Genomic DNA, 16945 nt, shown 5'->3' with positions numbered 1-16945 from the left:
CATTGGCTTCCCCATGCTTGTGTTGGTGAGGGAGGAAGTGCATACATTGTGTAGGTGATGGAGAGGCAGACCTTTACTGCTTCAAACAAGAAGTTTTGTCAAGCTTTCCTACTTCTGTTTTTCTTGTGTGGTACATGGCATGATGAGAACTCATGAAGAGAGAAGAGATTGGAGCTATCCTTAGACAAAGCAAATGCTTTTGCTGTGCCCACAGCCATCTTCATATGTGTTCTCCCACAATCTGTTAGTGCACTTTGGGAGCTGAGGTGTAGAACTTGGGAATGTGATACACATATAGGAATTTCTCCTGAGCCCTAAATGCTGGCAATGACCAATAAATGATGGTATGAAATAGGAGGTAAGAGCTCTTATATGTCCCCTGCCTGTGTAAATAAGCAAAGGACTCAAGCTCTGCAGGGCAGCAAGTTGGGTTCGTTGGATTTATATAACGCACACACAGTACATTTTGTCTGTGACCACACATTCAAAACATAAAGGCTTTTTTAGAAGTGTTGGATGGTGTCCCCTCCCATGGGCCCCTGGAGGTAGGAAGTTAAACGAAAGTAGTTTCTTGGGTAGTTTTGATTTTGGGATTAACTCTGGGGGTTTTGGGAGGGAGCAGATGGAATTAGAATTTAAAAGGCATCAGTGCAAAGCTTACCAGTAAGCTTGACTCTGTTACATGGAGGTCCACATGGCTCTTGCAGAACATAAAGGATTCACAGATCCAAAGGGCTAGAAAATCCCTGTTCTATTAAAAAAAATTTTTTAAAAGCCCTATCATTTCAGGAACTCTTGTTTTTTAGAATTTTTAGCTGTTGAAACAGTCACTTAGCAGAAATGTGTCTTAACAGTTGTCTGTTAGACACAAGAACTTCTAAAAAGATCTCCAAGAATGGAAACAGCTTGGGGAAGGACTAGATGTATTAGCTTAGTGGGCTTTTCAAAGTCTTCACACAAATTCACCAAGGAAGCCAAGCTGCTTTGTATTTCAATAGAAAACCAAGAGGTCAGAAAATCTCTGTACAGTGTTGTGTAACTTTCTTGTCATATACACCGCAGGGCAGGTGTGTTTGCTGACAAATGTATAGATACAGATTTTCTTTTCACATGCAGAATCTTTCTCTTTCTTGGAAGATGAAACTTAAAAAGGAGTGGCTTGTGTGGTTAGTAGGCTGGTGCAGAAAATGGGAAGGTGACAGTGCAGGGATATTAGGTATCTTGAAGCACGTTTTAGTATGGCTTGGGCTCATAAATTAGAGGTTCTGGGAGAGCCCTTGCAGCTATTGCATCACTTGCTAAAAATAGCATCTATACTGCATTAGGCAGCCTGTCTGCAGTGTGGGTAGTCTTGAGAATTTAGTGCTTCTTGTGAATGATGTTCAGTCATTTTTACTTCTCAGCTAAGCACGTTTTTAATCTGAACTGTGATAGAGAATAAAGCAAAAGGTTTTAATTTCTGTCTCTGAGGGTGGGGTGGGTTTCAAAACATTGAAATAGCATTGTCCACAGTTCTGTCTGCAGCATGATTCTAAAAATACATGTTTAAGCTTACTGAAATTACAGTTTAAAGGCACTGATAAATACAATTATTCTTATATTGTAATTGTCAGGGGAGGGGAAGAAAAAAATAGCTTTGTGCAGCTTGAGGTATTCTGCTCTTCTCATCAATCACTTAAAATTTAGCAAGGTTTTTTTTTATTGGCAGTTACACAATGCAAGTGAAATATAATGCTAATCTGAATTCTTACTAAAAAAACACCCCACAAACCTCAAATCCCTTCTCTTGAAAATCGAACATATATTGTACAGTGCTTTTTTTCCCTTCTCTTATTTTGAAATCTTAGTCAAGAATCACCAGCAAAGGAGTGTGTTTGTATTCCAGTGGTGTTGCTGAACCAGACAGGTCTGCAGCACAGCATTTTATTTTTAGACTCTAGGTTGCCATTTTTATCCTGTAAAAAATATTCATCAGCGTCTGGGTGACAGGCCATCAATTTTTTTAAATGTGTCAGACCACGTTTTTCCACCTCTCTCTATTTCTCCTTTTATATCCTGCTATATGCATTTCTTTTTTGGGGGAAAAGGGAGAGGGGGAATGAGGGTACGGATTTTAATTCATGCATTAGATTTTTCAATTCACAGATCTTTAGCGTCACACGGTTCATTCATCTTCTGTGCTCAGCTGCTTACGCAGCTTTGCTTATTGTCTGCAGAGGGGGAACTGCTGTGGTGCAAACAGCAAAGGCATGGGATGGGCAAAACCAGCCTCCTGCTGGACTGTCACCTCAGCTGCCTTCTCTGCTTGCCCCCAAATACCCCCACGTGGCAGTGCTGTGGAGAAATAGTTTCAGGTATGGTTTTGGGGTGCTGGTCAGGTATAAAATTACTTTCAGGACAAGCTGTTCAAGGTCTCTTTGCAATAAATGGATATGGTCCACATGACTTCTAATAATAGAAAATGGGAGATCTCTTCTGATGTGGAATACTTAGAATTGTTTAGTGCCTGGCAGGATGGGCTCAAAGCCACACAGTTTTTGGATGGTGAGGTAGTAACTCACTAAGTGTGAATCTGCAGCACAAATTCCATGGCAGGAGTGCCACATTGCAGTTGCTTTCTAGGGTACTGGACTTCAGAACCTCCATAGTGCAGCTGTCCTGTTTATGTGTAGAAAACCTGTGACTTCCTTAAAGAATTGCTCTTTGTGTCCTTGATGAGCCTCTAGGTTGGCAGGGAACTGCTGTCATCTGAGCAATTGGTACAACTGCTGTCCCCTCCCTTTTTCCCCTGAACTCAAACATGGGTATCTTTTTGTAGCTGTGAGGAGCATGGCTAGTGGCTCTTTGCTGCTTTTGGTGGTGTTGGAGAAGAGTTGTTGCTTGTGGGAGGTAGAAGCCGGGAAGGACTTGCTGCTGGAGCCAAGTTAGCTTATAAGTCAGGGAGGCTTCACCTGTGAGGGTGATGGGTTTCACAGTGGTCTGCCTGCTTACTAAGACATTTCCTGAATCATGTGATCTCAAATGCTCGAAGGGAACTGAGAGAAACAAGAAAAAAGGGCAAATATATTATACGAGTAGCTGAGGGTCTAAGTCAAGTTTATCCTGATTAGTTTTATTTATAATTTTAAAAGCTTTTGAAGTCTTTGGAGCGCTGGTACCCAAGATGGCTTGTTGTGGCAGGGCCAAGCTCATGATAAGTAATAGAAGGTATTCACAAATGTAAGAGTAATAAAATTTTAAGAATGGTTGGTTACTGATACTTTTGGAGTTAGAAGTGGAGATTTAATATGCCTAAACTATATATTATATCCACACATGCTAGGCCTGCTTTAAGGGGGAGAAAATGGATAGGATTTTGATCATATTTGTAGAGACATTGTAGGTTGAGATCTTCCTAACAAAGGTTCTTGGGTACAATTGTGTGCATTTGTTTATGAGATGATAACATACTGAGCGTATGGTATGACTTGTAACCTCCTCAAATGTCTGTAATTAAAACGTTCGTTATCAAAGACAGACTTTATCAGCCATATCAAAGATACACCTAATTATGTTTCTGCTGCGTGAGATAATACAGCACTTTCTCAGGGTTAAAACTTGTTTTTGCTTCTGCACAGCTAAGAAGCTATCCTGATTTGTATCATCCCTCCCTAAATATTGAACATTTTAATTTTTGCATATCAGAATTTGGAAACCCTAAAGAAGTGGCTTTGTGGAAGAAAGTAAAGGGGTAGGTGGTATTCCAGAAAAAATTAAATAGCCCATGTGTTTGATTTCCTAATTCTATTTTGACTATGATGGGATTGGAACCACATTGTAAATAATTGGTTAAGGATTGGAGACTAGACCTATAATATCATAAAGGGTAATGATTTCCAGTTGGAAGGAGTGTTACAGGAAGAAGAGAAGAGGCAGCAGCTCTCTTCCTTCTCAGGGGCTTGCTGCAAGGAGGTTTGTTGGGTGAGAGCAGGGCTGGATGAATGTATGACCCCAAGGCATTCCTTAGCTTTTCAGGAGTTCAGAAGGCTCCGTATGGAGTCAGCCAGTGGTTCTGGGTGAGCTACTTTGGTCTGGATGGGCTTTTCAGCTGAAAGGTGGCAGGCTGTGTTTTGAGAATATATTCCTGAGAGTCTCCATAGTCTTTTGGTGCTTCCCAGTATGTCTATTTTTGGTATATTGTTGATGCAGTGAAATTCTACTCTGTAACTTGCATTTGAAATGAAGATTTTAATTCTGGGAGTAGGGAAGGAATATGGTTAGTTTGGTATTTTAAGTGTACTTAATTTTTAAAATTAAATTTGCTGTCTGCAAACCTGTACTCCAAGGGAATTCTGATAGAGGCTCCCATCACAGGGTTTCCTAAATATCTAATCTTATAAATTTTGTTATATCCATTAGATTTAGTAATATATAAAATAACTTGAAAATCCACAACATCAATTTAAAGGACAGAGAGAAAGTTAAGAAAAGTGACGAGTGTCATTGTTTGCCATGATCAAGAGGTAGTGGAGAAAGCATCAAATCCCAAACTAACAGATGAGTTTCAGAAAGAACAGGAGAAGATGATACTGTCCCATATAGATACAGTTCACCTGGGTGGCTTCTTGTTACAGTCTGTATTACATGCTAAAGGTTTACGTGGATTAAAAAAAAAAGTTATTCTAAAGTACCTTTATAGCTTTGTCTCATGTGGATTTGTCCAAAATCACCAGCTGTTCACTAAAATGCAGAGCTGCAAGATGGAGACAGGAAGAGCATCCTGGAGAGGTATCATTATACTTGACTTCTCAAAATCTTCCCTCAATACCTCTTGCTGACCACTACCAAAGTCTTGGGTTGGCTGCATCTCTTTTCTGAGCTGGAAGATCTGTTCTTGTGATAAAATGTGAGATAGCTTGTCTACACTGTGTTGTTTTTTTTCCCCTTTGCTTTCAGTTAAAATGGTTGGATGTGTGCAAAGGCAAAGGAACTGGTGATTGCTAACATGGATTTTTTTTTTCCTAATGACCCAATGTGTTGGATGTGCCAAGCTCATAGAGAATGATGCATTATGCTTGAAATATACCCAAACCTTCATTTAGAAATTTCTTCAAGACTGTGTTTTGTATAACTGCAAATAGTTCAGGTCCTAGTCGTGAAGCTGTGAAAGGTCAAACAGTGTTTCAGAGGTGCAGAGAAAAGGTTGTATTTAGCACTGCACCAATTTCATGCCCACGGTCTGATCTTTAAAAAGCTATTACAAGGTGCTGTTGGTTTTTTTCATGCCCCAAATGGAGACTGGTGTCCTCACTGTGAAGAGGGAAGTGCTCGGGTAAGATGATTTGACTTACTGCCAGCAGGATAAGAGGTTCAAGAGGGAACCCCTTCCCAGTTCCAATGCTTCATGGAACCAGAGTCTCTGCTCTGTTGGCACCACAGTGTGTTTGACTCACATATTGTTTGGTTTTTTTATCTCTAGCTTCAGCTAACCTCTTTCTCATTAAGAGATTAACAGACACCTTCTGGAAGTCAAATTGTGTGTTGACATGTTAGGGGAGGAAGGATAATTTCTGTGATGCCCTCTGACAACCTGAGGAAGTGTAGAACCATGCAGTCCACAGAATGCATCAAAAACAATAAACAGATTACAGTCAGGCTTATTTTGTTTCCTATTTTCTGTCTGATCCATTAAGTGGATAGTAATGAAAAGATTCTTGTTCCAAGTTGTAGTTCTATTTCCAGAGGTAGCTCTGGCTTGACCCATATCTCAGATCCCTTCCAGCAGGTCAGATTCCTTACTCTTATTCCTCTCTTCAGAGTCAGAAATAGGTTTTGGGGTTTTTTTTTCCTTCTTTGAGATACAGTGATTTCCAGTTGGTCACAAACAACCAACTTATATTGGCTTCCCAATGTTAACCTAAACTTTTCCTTTTCTGGTGATTACCCTGCGGGAGCTTGTGAAGAGCAAACAAAAAACCCTTTTAAACTCATCTCCCAGAACAGCTAACTGTAAATCATCTTAGCAACCCTTTTTAAAATTCTTTTTTGCATCTGTTCCCATTTAAATTACTTCATGTATTATTGTTTCCTATTACTATAGAAAGCACCTCAGTGGTTATATAAATTGTCTTTATAGCTGCATCAGAAGGACAATTTACAGACAATTTTGTATGCAGACACTGATATCTTAGATTGGAAGACCAGATACTTTTCCCCCCTTCCTTATGATGGTCAACTCACCTCTAAACAAAGTTAGTCTCAAGTATGTATCTTGAGATCTGGTGTCTCTGTGTCTCTGTGTAATATCTGGCAATATTATGTTTTATTCCTGTGGTCTGTAGATCCATGTAATTCTTTGCAGTGTGACACTGAGATACTTTTCCTGAGCTAGGTTGTCTGTGACATTCATAAAGCACTTCCTTCTTTGTGCAGTGGTCACTAGGAACAGTGCTGAACAGGATTTCTGCTGAGATGAGTCTCTGAGGAGTGTAACTAGTCATTTACTTTTATCCTGATGCAAGTCTGGTTTTGGTCTGAACCATTGTAGAGGCCTCCCCAGGCAGCCCCTGATGATGTTCTAAGATACTTACGTTTCATCATATAAAATTATTTTCTTTTGCCCGGTAGGTCTGGAGCATTATTCTTGTCCAAACGGATCATACCTTTTAGAGGTTTGACACAGTTTGCCTTTTGATTAAAAATGGATCTAGTGCTGCATTTTATACCAGTCTCTACTTTTTCTATGCTCACAATTATTCTGACACCTTGCATAGCTTTGACTTGAAATGAAAATGCCCACAGCTTGCCAGGATCACTTGTTTTCCTCATCTACTTGCAAGTGTTGGCTCTTTGTTGCCACATCACTAACTGGAATTTACTTTTCTGTCTGCTACAAATACTTAGTGAAACAGGAAAAAAAAAATCTCAAATTTTTTCTAGTGACTTCTGATGTAGAGTCTTCTTTCACCACTGCAGGCTCTAAACCCAGAGGCCCTTCTTCTGGCTGCTTAGTTTCTTCTCAGAAAAGTGACTTATCTATGCATGTTTCTCGTGGCAAACACACTGAAAGCCTTCAGATGGTGCCAGTCCTGAGCTATCTGATCTCTAAAATGTTCATGTTGTATTCACCCCCTCCTAGAGGCAGGAAGAACCAGAAATGGTAATTTGAATGACCTCTATGCATGTGTTTCTTTGGCCTGGTCGTGCTTGCTGTGACAGTCAGCATCTGTCACGTATTTCAGAACGATGAACAAACAAGAGATTGTTTTTGCTGAATATTAATGCTATGCGGTAACTCGTACTGTAGTGTCTTACAGAGCACAAGGCAGCTGAAGCCTTTGCAAATGCTTAACTCAACCTGAACTGGCTTGAGCAGGTGATCTGAACAACTTTCTTGCTACTGCAGAAAGTTTAATTCAGGGCAATCTTGGTTTCACTTGACATTTTCTTGATCAAAAGGCTTGAAAGCAGCGAAGGATGGGGTGGGGGCTTCTGAACAAGATAACAGAATTCCCCCTCTCTTCCCAGACTCCCATGTCCATAATGCAGTAGCCCTTAACTAACAGGACAAAAAGACCTCACAGCAAGAGTGGAGTTTGAGTGCATAAAAGACAACCAGCCTGAACTGGGAGAGCTCCCATAGAAGCAACTGGAACTGGAATTGCTTAAGTCTGGAGTGTGACTTTTATTAATTCTTCAGTATGTTTTTCTTTTAGAGATTTCTAGATTGCTTCTAGTTCTCAAATATAAAGAATCTTCAGAATGCACTGCCCAAAACCCTTTCTTGCTGTAGTTCTGGGTGAAATGGGAACTTGTCAGTGCTGTGATATTTATAGAATATTTTTCTACCCACAATCCTAGCTCCTAGACACAAGCTGTTACCGCGTAAGTGTTTGGTTTTGGGAATTGAACCTTTTTCTGTAGCCTGTCTTTTCAAAGCCTGACCATTAGGTGTTAGCTCCTCTGTGCAGAAAAAAAACCTTTATATGTAAAAAAAAAAAAAAAAAAAGAATGTGCTTCTAGGATTCCAGCTTAGGCACAGATCTTTCTGATGAGTCTTCCTATTTCAGCAGTTAAATTGAGAATAGATGTGAAGTTTTCTTATTTTTTGCACAGAGTTTTCTGTTTTTATTTAATAAAAATGCGGGGAGTTGCTGCTGTCTTATTAACTTGCAGCCGGCATGCTTATCTTCTTTGTTCTTTGTTAAATATGAGCTGGCATGTGTTAGACTGCGTTAGCGTTCACTCTTTGGGACTTCAGTGGTTTCTAAATTTGGCATTGCTAAGCCGGTGCCCTGTTTGCTTGAATCAATTGGGGCTGCTATTTTTAGCAACAAAAGGGAATTGAAATAGCAATTTTCTTTCCATGTAATGGATCCCCAAGAGGAATACTGATGCAAGCTCTCTGTCATCCTGTATTCTCCCCCTCCCCAAAAGCACTCAGACGAAAGGCAGCTGTCATGGTTTGCGGCTGTATTAATCTTTAATCAATCGAGTGTTTTCTGCATTCAGGTGTTCAGGGAAAAAAAGGGTCACGACTAAGATCTGCCTAGAATAACTAAGCACTCATGCATGGTCTGTGCAGTCAGAATTTGTGGATAACGGTAGGGATAGATGGAGCAGCTAAAAATAGTATATGCTTCCAGTGTTTCTCCAGTCTATTTTTGATGCTTGATTTTGATAAGGTTGATTGGAGTCTTACTAAAAATAGCTGTTCCTAGCAAGCTGAGGACAAAAAGTAGAATATTTTTAACCAGCACAGACTAAAGTACTTTTGTTGGCTGGAGATAATCTAGAAGCTTGGTGTTGGTCAAATGCCAGTGATTTATATAAATCTGTAATAAATGAAGCGCTGCTTGATGCCAAGCAGGGATAGTCTTTTCTCCCCTTGCCAGCTTTTGTTTTCCCCAGGAGCTGTCATATTCTTAATATAGCCTCTGTGTTTCGTAGCAGAAGAATCTCGAGTCTTCAGTTATTTATGGGCTGTACTTTAAACCCATGCTAAGGTTAGCTGTGCTGTGAAGTTTCTCTCAACTGTATTGCTTTAGCAATACACAGAGGGTCCTAGTTTATGTTGATGTGTGCTGCAGCTGGGTACTGTGCTGTGACAGACCCTCACTTGGATCTGGGTTCAGTCTTGCAGGACAGGGATGGCTCTTATGTGTGAATGGAGGATGTTGCAGACAGACTAGCTCTGCAGTGACCATTTAGAGAACAAGTTTGAACACTTCTCAGGGGATTGGAGCTGTAGCTAGGCTACCCTCCTTGAAATCTGTTAGGTTAGTTTTCTGACAGGAAGGGTGTATTTCCAAGTTGCTGGACCCACATCTGTCTATGGAGAATAGCATTGCTGATGGCCTGAGTTCTTCCTCCTAGGTAATGACATGCATGAGTGCGTCTGCAGTACTCTGAAGGACTGCCTAAAAACTCAAGCTTTTCTGAATGAAAACAGGAAAATGGCTGAACCAAAATGAATTTGTAGTTTGAAGAGACTAGTAGAGAACATGCCTAAGAGTTGCTAGCTTCATTGTGCAGGTAGTCAAAGCACTGCAAGGAGTATGCCTGGTGCTGTTTGCTAGAGGCAACATGGATAAAGGCATTCTGTGCTTTATCTCCGTTAGGCATCTCAAAAGTTCATTTTGCTGTGGAAAATGTGTGTTTGTATCTGAATGCAGGCTTGATCTCTTTAAGCTTTTTTTTTCGCTGTAGTCTAACCTTGAGTTGGGGAGTCACGAATCTATAATCTTGTTTCAGCGTGATTGCTCTGCAGAACTGCAGTAGAATTTTCTATGCTTGCTGTTGCTCCCTCTCCCTGTTTCAACACTGGTCCTTGCTCCCGTCGTGAGATGAGATGATTTCTACATGCCTGCCTCATGCTTTACTGCACCACTCTTTGCTTTTGTTTTAAGATGTCCTGGCTGCATGAGAAGCTAGTAAAAATGTTCTCCCTGGGCCTTGAATACTCACTTCAGTCACAAAACAGACTGCCATTGACTGCTGGGTTCTGCTTTTGCCTGGCTCTGGAATGGCAGTCTCTTTTTTATGAGCAAGGAATACAACTCTATTATACCTCTTAGAAGGTGGTGGATGTTTTTTGGTGACCTCTTATTTGGCTACACAGTGGCTGTTTTCTTATAAGCAGAAAAAACATTTGAGTTCCCCACATTGCTGGTGGTACTTTATCTTTCATATTTAGCCATGGGCTGTGGGATTTCTGAAGGATGCAGGTGCTGTTGGAATAATTTGTGTATTTACCCCTATCTAAGGCTTCTGGAGATATGTCTATATTTTTATCCCATAAAGTACCACTGGTCATTAGACTAAAGTCACTGTCTGGTTGCCTGTGTTCCACAGGCTTGGTCTATGGCTTTTTTGATAACAGGAAAGCTGTTCCCTTTCAGTGCAAGATGACACATCTCACTGACTGGTGAGGTTTTCTGACTTGGTTTAGAAACTTGAGTTTGGTACTAGCCAGGAAATGCTGCCAGTGCTTATGAACTACGTCATGCCTGTTGTATATGTGACAAAAGCTACGAAGCATTAGGAAATAAGTTGACTCAGGGGTATTAAAGGGTAGAGAATTAGTGAGCTGTGTCTGTCAATAACTATTTCTAGTAGTAGAAGCTGTGGTGGGTGCCTGTGTAGCTGTATCTTAAATTTAAGAGATCGCCGTAAGAGGTCAAAGATGTGTAGTTAAACTCCAAGTGGGAGTTGAAAAGTCTGTGGGGGGAGGTGTGAGTTTCTTTTTTCTTCTTTCTTCTCTTCCCACAACCACGTAGGAAGCAAAATTCTGGCACAGCCATTAGGGCAAAGATGCTATAGTGTCCTGAGGTGTAGATTTTGGTGATTTAGGGAAATGATTACATGACATATTAAGGATAATACTGTAATAAAAAATTTAACTGCTGATTTGTGATCTTGTGCTGATGACTTGTATATATACAATGGTAATTGAAATATCTACAGCCTACATATGGCATAACCTCCTCCAGCAGTGTAAGCAGATGATGCCCCATATTGCTCTCATTGTTTGGAGACCTTGATACTACATTGGCAGTTTCTTTTTGCACCCTATCACTGCATCCAAAGCATGGGCAGGTTCACAGTAATTTATACTAAGGTGGTGTGCCCTAGTGGCTAGCATGAATAATGATTTTAGTTTTATCATCTTTCCAACTTCTTGTCTACCACTCTGAACAGTGTAGGGTTTGGAATGTAAGGCTATTGATGCAAAACTGAAATGAAAGCCAGAACTAGAGGATGATACCATACATACATCTGTCACTGATTACAACAGTGATTATGCCAATCTTACCCAAAATGTCATTTCCTAGAAGAGCAAGAGATTTCAGTGTGCTGGACTCACTAGGGCCAGGCTTTGTGGACTCTGACTCAGAACAGGAATTTTTAGTCAGGCTTTTTTGCAACATAAAAAGGATGATGTATATGTCAGCTCTCTAGTTATGCATATACTAGTTTCAAAAAAGGTTCTTGAGATGGGAATCTGTTCCAGGTGAGTCCTAATTATTTTGCACAGTACCATGTATCCAAAGCTGCTGAGGACTGGCCACTGAGGGCTTCCCAGCGTGGAACATCTCCAGCCCAATGGCTGTGCATGTATTGGTTTATTAAGAGAGAGCTTTTCTCAGAGTATGTTGTGTGACCTAATACCTTCCCTTATTTTTTGTCCCCTGACTTTTAGGACTATAGGGGAAAAGGCAAAGATGGGTGTTGACTTCTTTGTTTAAAATTATCCAATACTGCAATACAAGCTTCCATTCAGTCAAATGCCTACTTGGTGGGCTCACACACAAGTTGCCTGGGCACTCTTCTTACTTCTCTCCTGGAGACAGCAGATGGCTGAAGTGGGAAGCTACTACAGTTAGTCTGACTACTGAGTAAATGTGTATAATCACACTTAGGTGCTGGTGCAGCTTTCTTATATAGACAATAACTTAATTCTATCCTACTTACTTTGCCTTCTTTAAGCTCTGCCAACTACAGTCAGTTTGTAACTTTTGTTGGAAGGCAGTCTGTAGAAGAAACAGAATTCAAAAGCTTAATCCACACTTGGAGTCAAACTAGCTTGGGCACATCAAGTTGATTGTAGAAACTTAGTTAAACTGGCACAGCTTTGGAGTGGTTGAAACTGCAACATTTTTCTCCAGTATGGAAGCTTGAGATGAATGTAATCAATATGAAAATTTTAAGTGACTTTCAAATGTACAAGCTATAGGTAATCTAAAATGTGGAGGAAGATAAGGTCGCTCAATATTGACTTCTGTGATGTTGGTCCTATCAGTTGCCTTTACCCCACCTCTTTTCCCTGCTTTTACAATGTAAGTTCCAAGTTTTGCTTTCTGCTCTGGCAGATTCTTATCAGGGCAGCCTTTCTCACCCTCCAAACTGTTCACTAGGATCCAGTAAATGAGCAGTAACCAGAGCTGGCTGAACTGGGTGCTACTGATCAGCAGCAGGCCAGGTCTCTGTTAGTGCATGTTTCCCATCTCAGTCTGTGGGTGCTGACCTCCACGGCCTCTCCCAGTGCAGCTGCAGATGGGAAATCCATTTGCTTTGAATGGGAGGGAACTGAGCAAGGTCGCTTTTCTCAAAGGGCCTTAGGAAGAGAAGTGTGGCCTGAAAAAAAAGGGGTTTAGGTTAGGTGTTGGAAAGCAGTCCTTGTACTGTTTGTTCTTCAAGATGGTGTGGGAGCATGAACAGAAGATAGTTATCCTTCTCTACATGGAACCACTAATTAAATGATGGTCTTTGTGTCATCTTGTGAGGAGTTCCCTTATTGCTAAGAAAAACTAGCTGCGTATTTTATCATAAGGCCTTTTTCTGCAGCAGAAGCAAAACAGGGATGTGGATTAACCAGGAGTCTGTTTCTGTAGGCGATGGCTCTAGCACTACTTTTTTCCTGATGGGATTTTGTAATTTTTATGTACATCAGGTTTAGTTAAATTTCTCTCAATCTCTTCTGGACGGTACTTTAAACTCTGGACTACAGGTTATTTTAATTTGAACTAGGACTTATAAAGGGAAAAAAACATCCTGTTACTCACAGTTCAGTTAGAAATCCCTGATCTTCAGCTTATGTCTTGTGCTCCAGCTGATTCCATTACCATTTACCTAAGCAATGGATTCAATAAATGAGTAAATATCCTTCACTTGTACTTTACTAAGCCTTTAAAGGGCTACAGGTGCTTCTTGGAGTCCCTGCCTCATGGAGCATGCATTTTTGGCTGCAGCTGCTAGAAGTGGAATAACTTGCAGTGTCAGAAAACAGTATTTTGAAGTGCTGAGCTTGTTATCTGGGAATAAAACCATTAAGTCCGTAAATTCTTGGTTGGAAGGAGAAGAAACAATCTAAGTGTTACAGGGAATGGCTCTTCTTTAGGTGCCTCGCTAACTATGGTGAAAGAAGCAACCCCTTTCACCAAGTCACTGAAGTTGAATGTTGTCCACATTGGGTCAGCTTAGAACTTGTCCAGCTACTGTTGTGATCCTTATGGGGAGGGGTCCTGCTACTGTTTTCACTGTACTACTCCTGTTTGCTTCATTGTTTTGCTGAAGCAACAATGACTTGTGTGATAACACATAATGTGAATCCCAGGCTAGCAAGGCTGAAACTGAAGCTTATTAATCCTTGAACTAAAGGGATTGTGCTGTCCTGCAGGACTGTGGCGTGTCTGGCTGAACGGATAACAATATTGGTCCAAGTTTGGTTGCAGGAAATGGGCTCCTGGGAAAGTATTCTTGATTTCTTCCCTGAAGTCTGATTTGTATTGGTCATTTGGACCCTTGCTTCACCTTTCATTACATGGCTTTGTTTCTGTACCAAAACTGTCACACTTCCCTAACAGTGTCTGGATAGGAAGTGGCAAAGCAGTGTGACACAGACACATGGTTTTCTCAATAAAATTCCCTGGCACCGACAGTGCAGCAGCCAGAGCTCTGTTTAGTAACTGGAGCATCCCGTGTGTGCAGTATGCATATCCTTATCATGCTGGAGTTACATCATCTTGGAAATAAACCCTGAAACCAGGGAGGGTATAAACATATATGCATGTACCTTCATCTGTGGTCATCTGTGAACTTCACTTAAATCAGGGATATGACTGGATCTTTCTTTCTAGGCTGTTATTGAATTGTTCCTGGACCATTCAAACTCAAGTAGGACCTTTGTGGCAGTTTAATCTTTTGTTATTATAGCCGCTTATTTTTAGGTAGCAGGCACAGAGACTGAAAGGGTTACAGCATTTCCTAGCTGTTATTACTCAAACAGAAATGTTCTGGCTGCAGTTTGCATGCTAACTGTTAGAGGGGATCTGCAAGCAGTAACTAATCAAATCATCTGCAAACACATCTCCTTCCGGTGCTCCGAAGGGAAGCTATTGCTGAATCCCAATGCCAGCCAGCACCTCTGTCTGCTGTGACTTTCATTCAGGTAGAGGTTGACCTGAGAGTTAAAGCAACGCTCCCAGTTCACTGTTCTGAAACATTAAACAAGTCCAGTTATTTGGCCATGGCTAAATTCAGCGATGAGCAGTGGAAGCACAAACCAAGCTCTTCTGATCTGACAAACAGAAAAAATCCAGTATGTTCTGTGGCTACTTGGAGAGTGAGAGCAGAGACAGGTAAATGAGAGGCTGGACAGGAGAGCTAAAAATGGAAGGATGTTGAGGTGTAGGCATTGGGTTTGGTGAGAGGAAAGAGCTGAGAGAGGAAAAAAAAGTGATGCTGAATTTACTTGCACAAAAAGAGGTTGGAAAAGCAGTTTCTGTATGGAGGAATTGCTATTTACTGGGATGATCAGCTAGTAGTGTGGCGAGAACCCTGGAATAATCTGTCAAACTAATGGCATGTTGAGTCACTCACAGCTTTTCAGCTTGTGGAAAAGAATCCTAGAAAGACTTGAAGCTTGACACAGATCCAGTCACCCACAGGTGAGAAAGTTTAAGCTGTAGAAGCCCAGCTTGTAACTGATGCCTGGATCAGGCGCTCATACTAGCTGCTGGTGAGCACAATGGCCGTAAGGATCTGAAATCTGCTGGAGGAACACTAACAGAGAGCTGTTGCCTGTGTCCTAAAATCTGTTTTCTTGGATGGTTACTGGATTTGAGATACCTTTTATTTTACTGTACACTTAAAACTAAGTTGACAGCTGGTTTAATAGTCATAAATCAGGGTGTTTTTTTTAGTTAAAGGTCTTGGAAATCTCTTAGTCCACAAAGTTTCTGAAGAAGAGTATTAGGACAGAGGCCTGGCTTTAGAAGGGGTGCTGTACCTGATTCTTGAAACACGTTAGGCTCCTAATTTTATGTCTTTCTCTCCTTTCTTAACCTATGGAAAGGTTTTAGTGTGAGTTTTTAAAGTAATTTCATAGAAGTTGTACACCTGTTCCAGAGACTTTGATATGTTTCTGTCTGGAATGAGTACTTTGTTAGCCTACAAATGAACACACCCATTGCGGTTACTTCTGTGAAGCAACTAATGCAGATTTGTCTTTTTTTTTTTTTTTTGTAACAGTGGTCACAGGAGCTACTGATGGGATTGGAAAAGCCTATGCAGAAGAGGTAAGAATTCTTACTGCTTGGAAGTCTGTCTTGATTCTTGGCAATATGTCGAGCTGTCTCAACTCTCTTAAGCTGTCAAGCTGCATGTGATATTTCCTCACCTTATCTTAGCATAGATATCTATGGAGAAAGAAGTCTCCTACCTTGCTTTCCTCTGCTAACCAGCCAAAAGTTGTATCTCTTTTTGTTAGTTTCTTGTTAGTTTCTTCTATTTGTGAACTGTATTTTCAGCTCTTACCTTGTCCTTCAGTTTTTATTTTTAACTTCCTTAGTTTTTTTAAAGAATTTTAACTTTCTCAGCCCTTGGTAATTCCTTTTGGTACTTCCAGGCACTGACTGAATGGCATTTACAGCTGCCAGCAGTATGTTCCAGTATTTCCTCTAGTTCATGAAGTCTCTGAAGCTGGGTTTTACCTTTATCTCTTCTACTCTCTTGCTCTTGATGGATATGTGGGCTCCAAATATATTTCATATACTGGAATGTATTGCTTAAGACAGAAAATGCCCGTTATAGGGTAATTTAGCCTATAAGCCCATAGACAAATAGTGCTGACTACAACAATTTATAGGAAAAATAACTTTAAACTCAGCATTAGTATCAGAGTGAGCCTGTCTGTGCTCATTTTTGTGAAACACCAGCATGATTTTGTGTGAGATCAACTGCGAGAGATTCCCTTTTCCTTGATATTTTTTGTTGTTTTGGTTTGGTTTTTATTTTGGTTTTTTGTTTGTTTGTTTTGTTGTTGTTTTGTTTTATTTTGCAAAGCCCCCAGGGAAAATGGCATTCCTCTTCATGGGTAGTCCTTGTCCTTTGGATTTCCTGTCATCCTGATGTGCCTTGCCCTGCTGCCTGCACCCCTAGCCCACAAATTCATTTCTACTTTGCAGGAAGTAGTACTTCATAGTCCTAGTTCAAGACAGGGGAGTTGGCTGCAAAAGGAATTAAGCCTGGTGCCAGCAGCACCTGATCTTGGCATATTGCTCACAGCTCATACCTGCCAGGTACCCCAGTTACATGGCATGATGCAGCACTTAATTTTAACTGTCTAGAGCAAGTGGAAGGAGGTCACTGTGCCCACAGCAGAGCATTATCAGGAGGAGGTCCTCTAGTGTGGGAGACACCCCCTGAAAATCATGGGAGATTAGTTTCAGGATCTATATGTTAAGGTACCTTGTGAATAAAATGAGAGCTTGCTTTATGTTCTGTAATGTCTCTAAGAACTAGGCTGCTTTTGAGCATGAATGTCTGCTGCTGGCTGACTCCTGCATTCAAACCCCAATTAGGAAAGCCATCACGAGTATGAGATACTGTTGGAAAACCATGTCTATTACAGCTGCCTTGCAGTGGTTGCTGTAAGCACAGAGCACCCCAAAAGGTGCAGGTACTC

The 16945-nt window shown here is 40.8% G+C and overlaps 1 protein-coding gene across 1 annotated transcript in view; it reads left to right on the top strand.

The window, feature by feature from the left end:
* HSD17B12 (hydroxysteroid 17-beta dehydrogenase 12) overlaps positions 1-16945 on the top strand; it is a gene marked incomplete at its 5' end in the record, with an annotated part of 84066 nt that overhangs the window by 16803 nt on the left and 50318 nt on the right. The window contains 1 exon segment of the mRNA XM_084207779.1: positions 15511-15557. Within this exon segment, the coding sequence (XP_084063905.1) occupies positions 15511-15557 (47 nt within the window).

This window comes from Fringilla coelebs (assembly GCF_963513975.1).
Source record: "Fringilla coelebs genome assembly, chromosome: 6".
In the NCBI taxonomy this organism is placed as follows: domain Eukaryota; kingdom Metazoa; phylum Chordata; class Aves; order Passeriformes; family Fringillidae; genus Fringilla; species Fringilla coelebs.
Note: the sequence above shows the minus strand (reverse complement) of the source record. Positions and strands in the feature narration are given on the sequence as shown.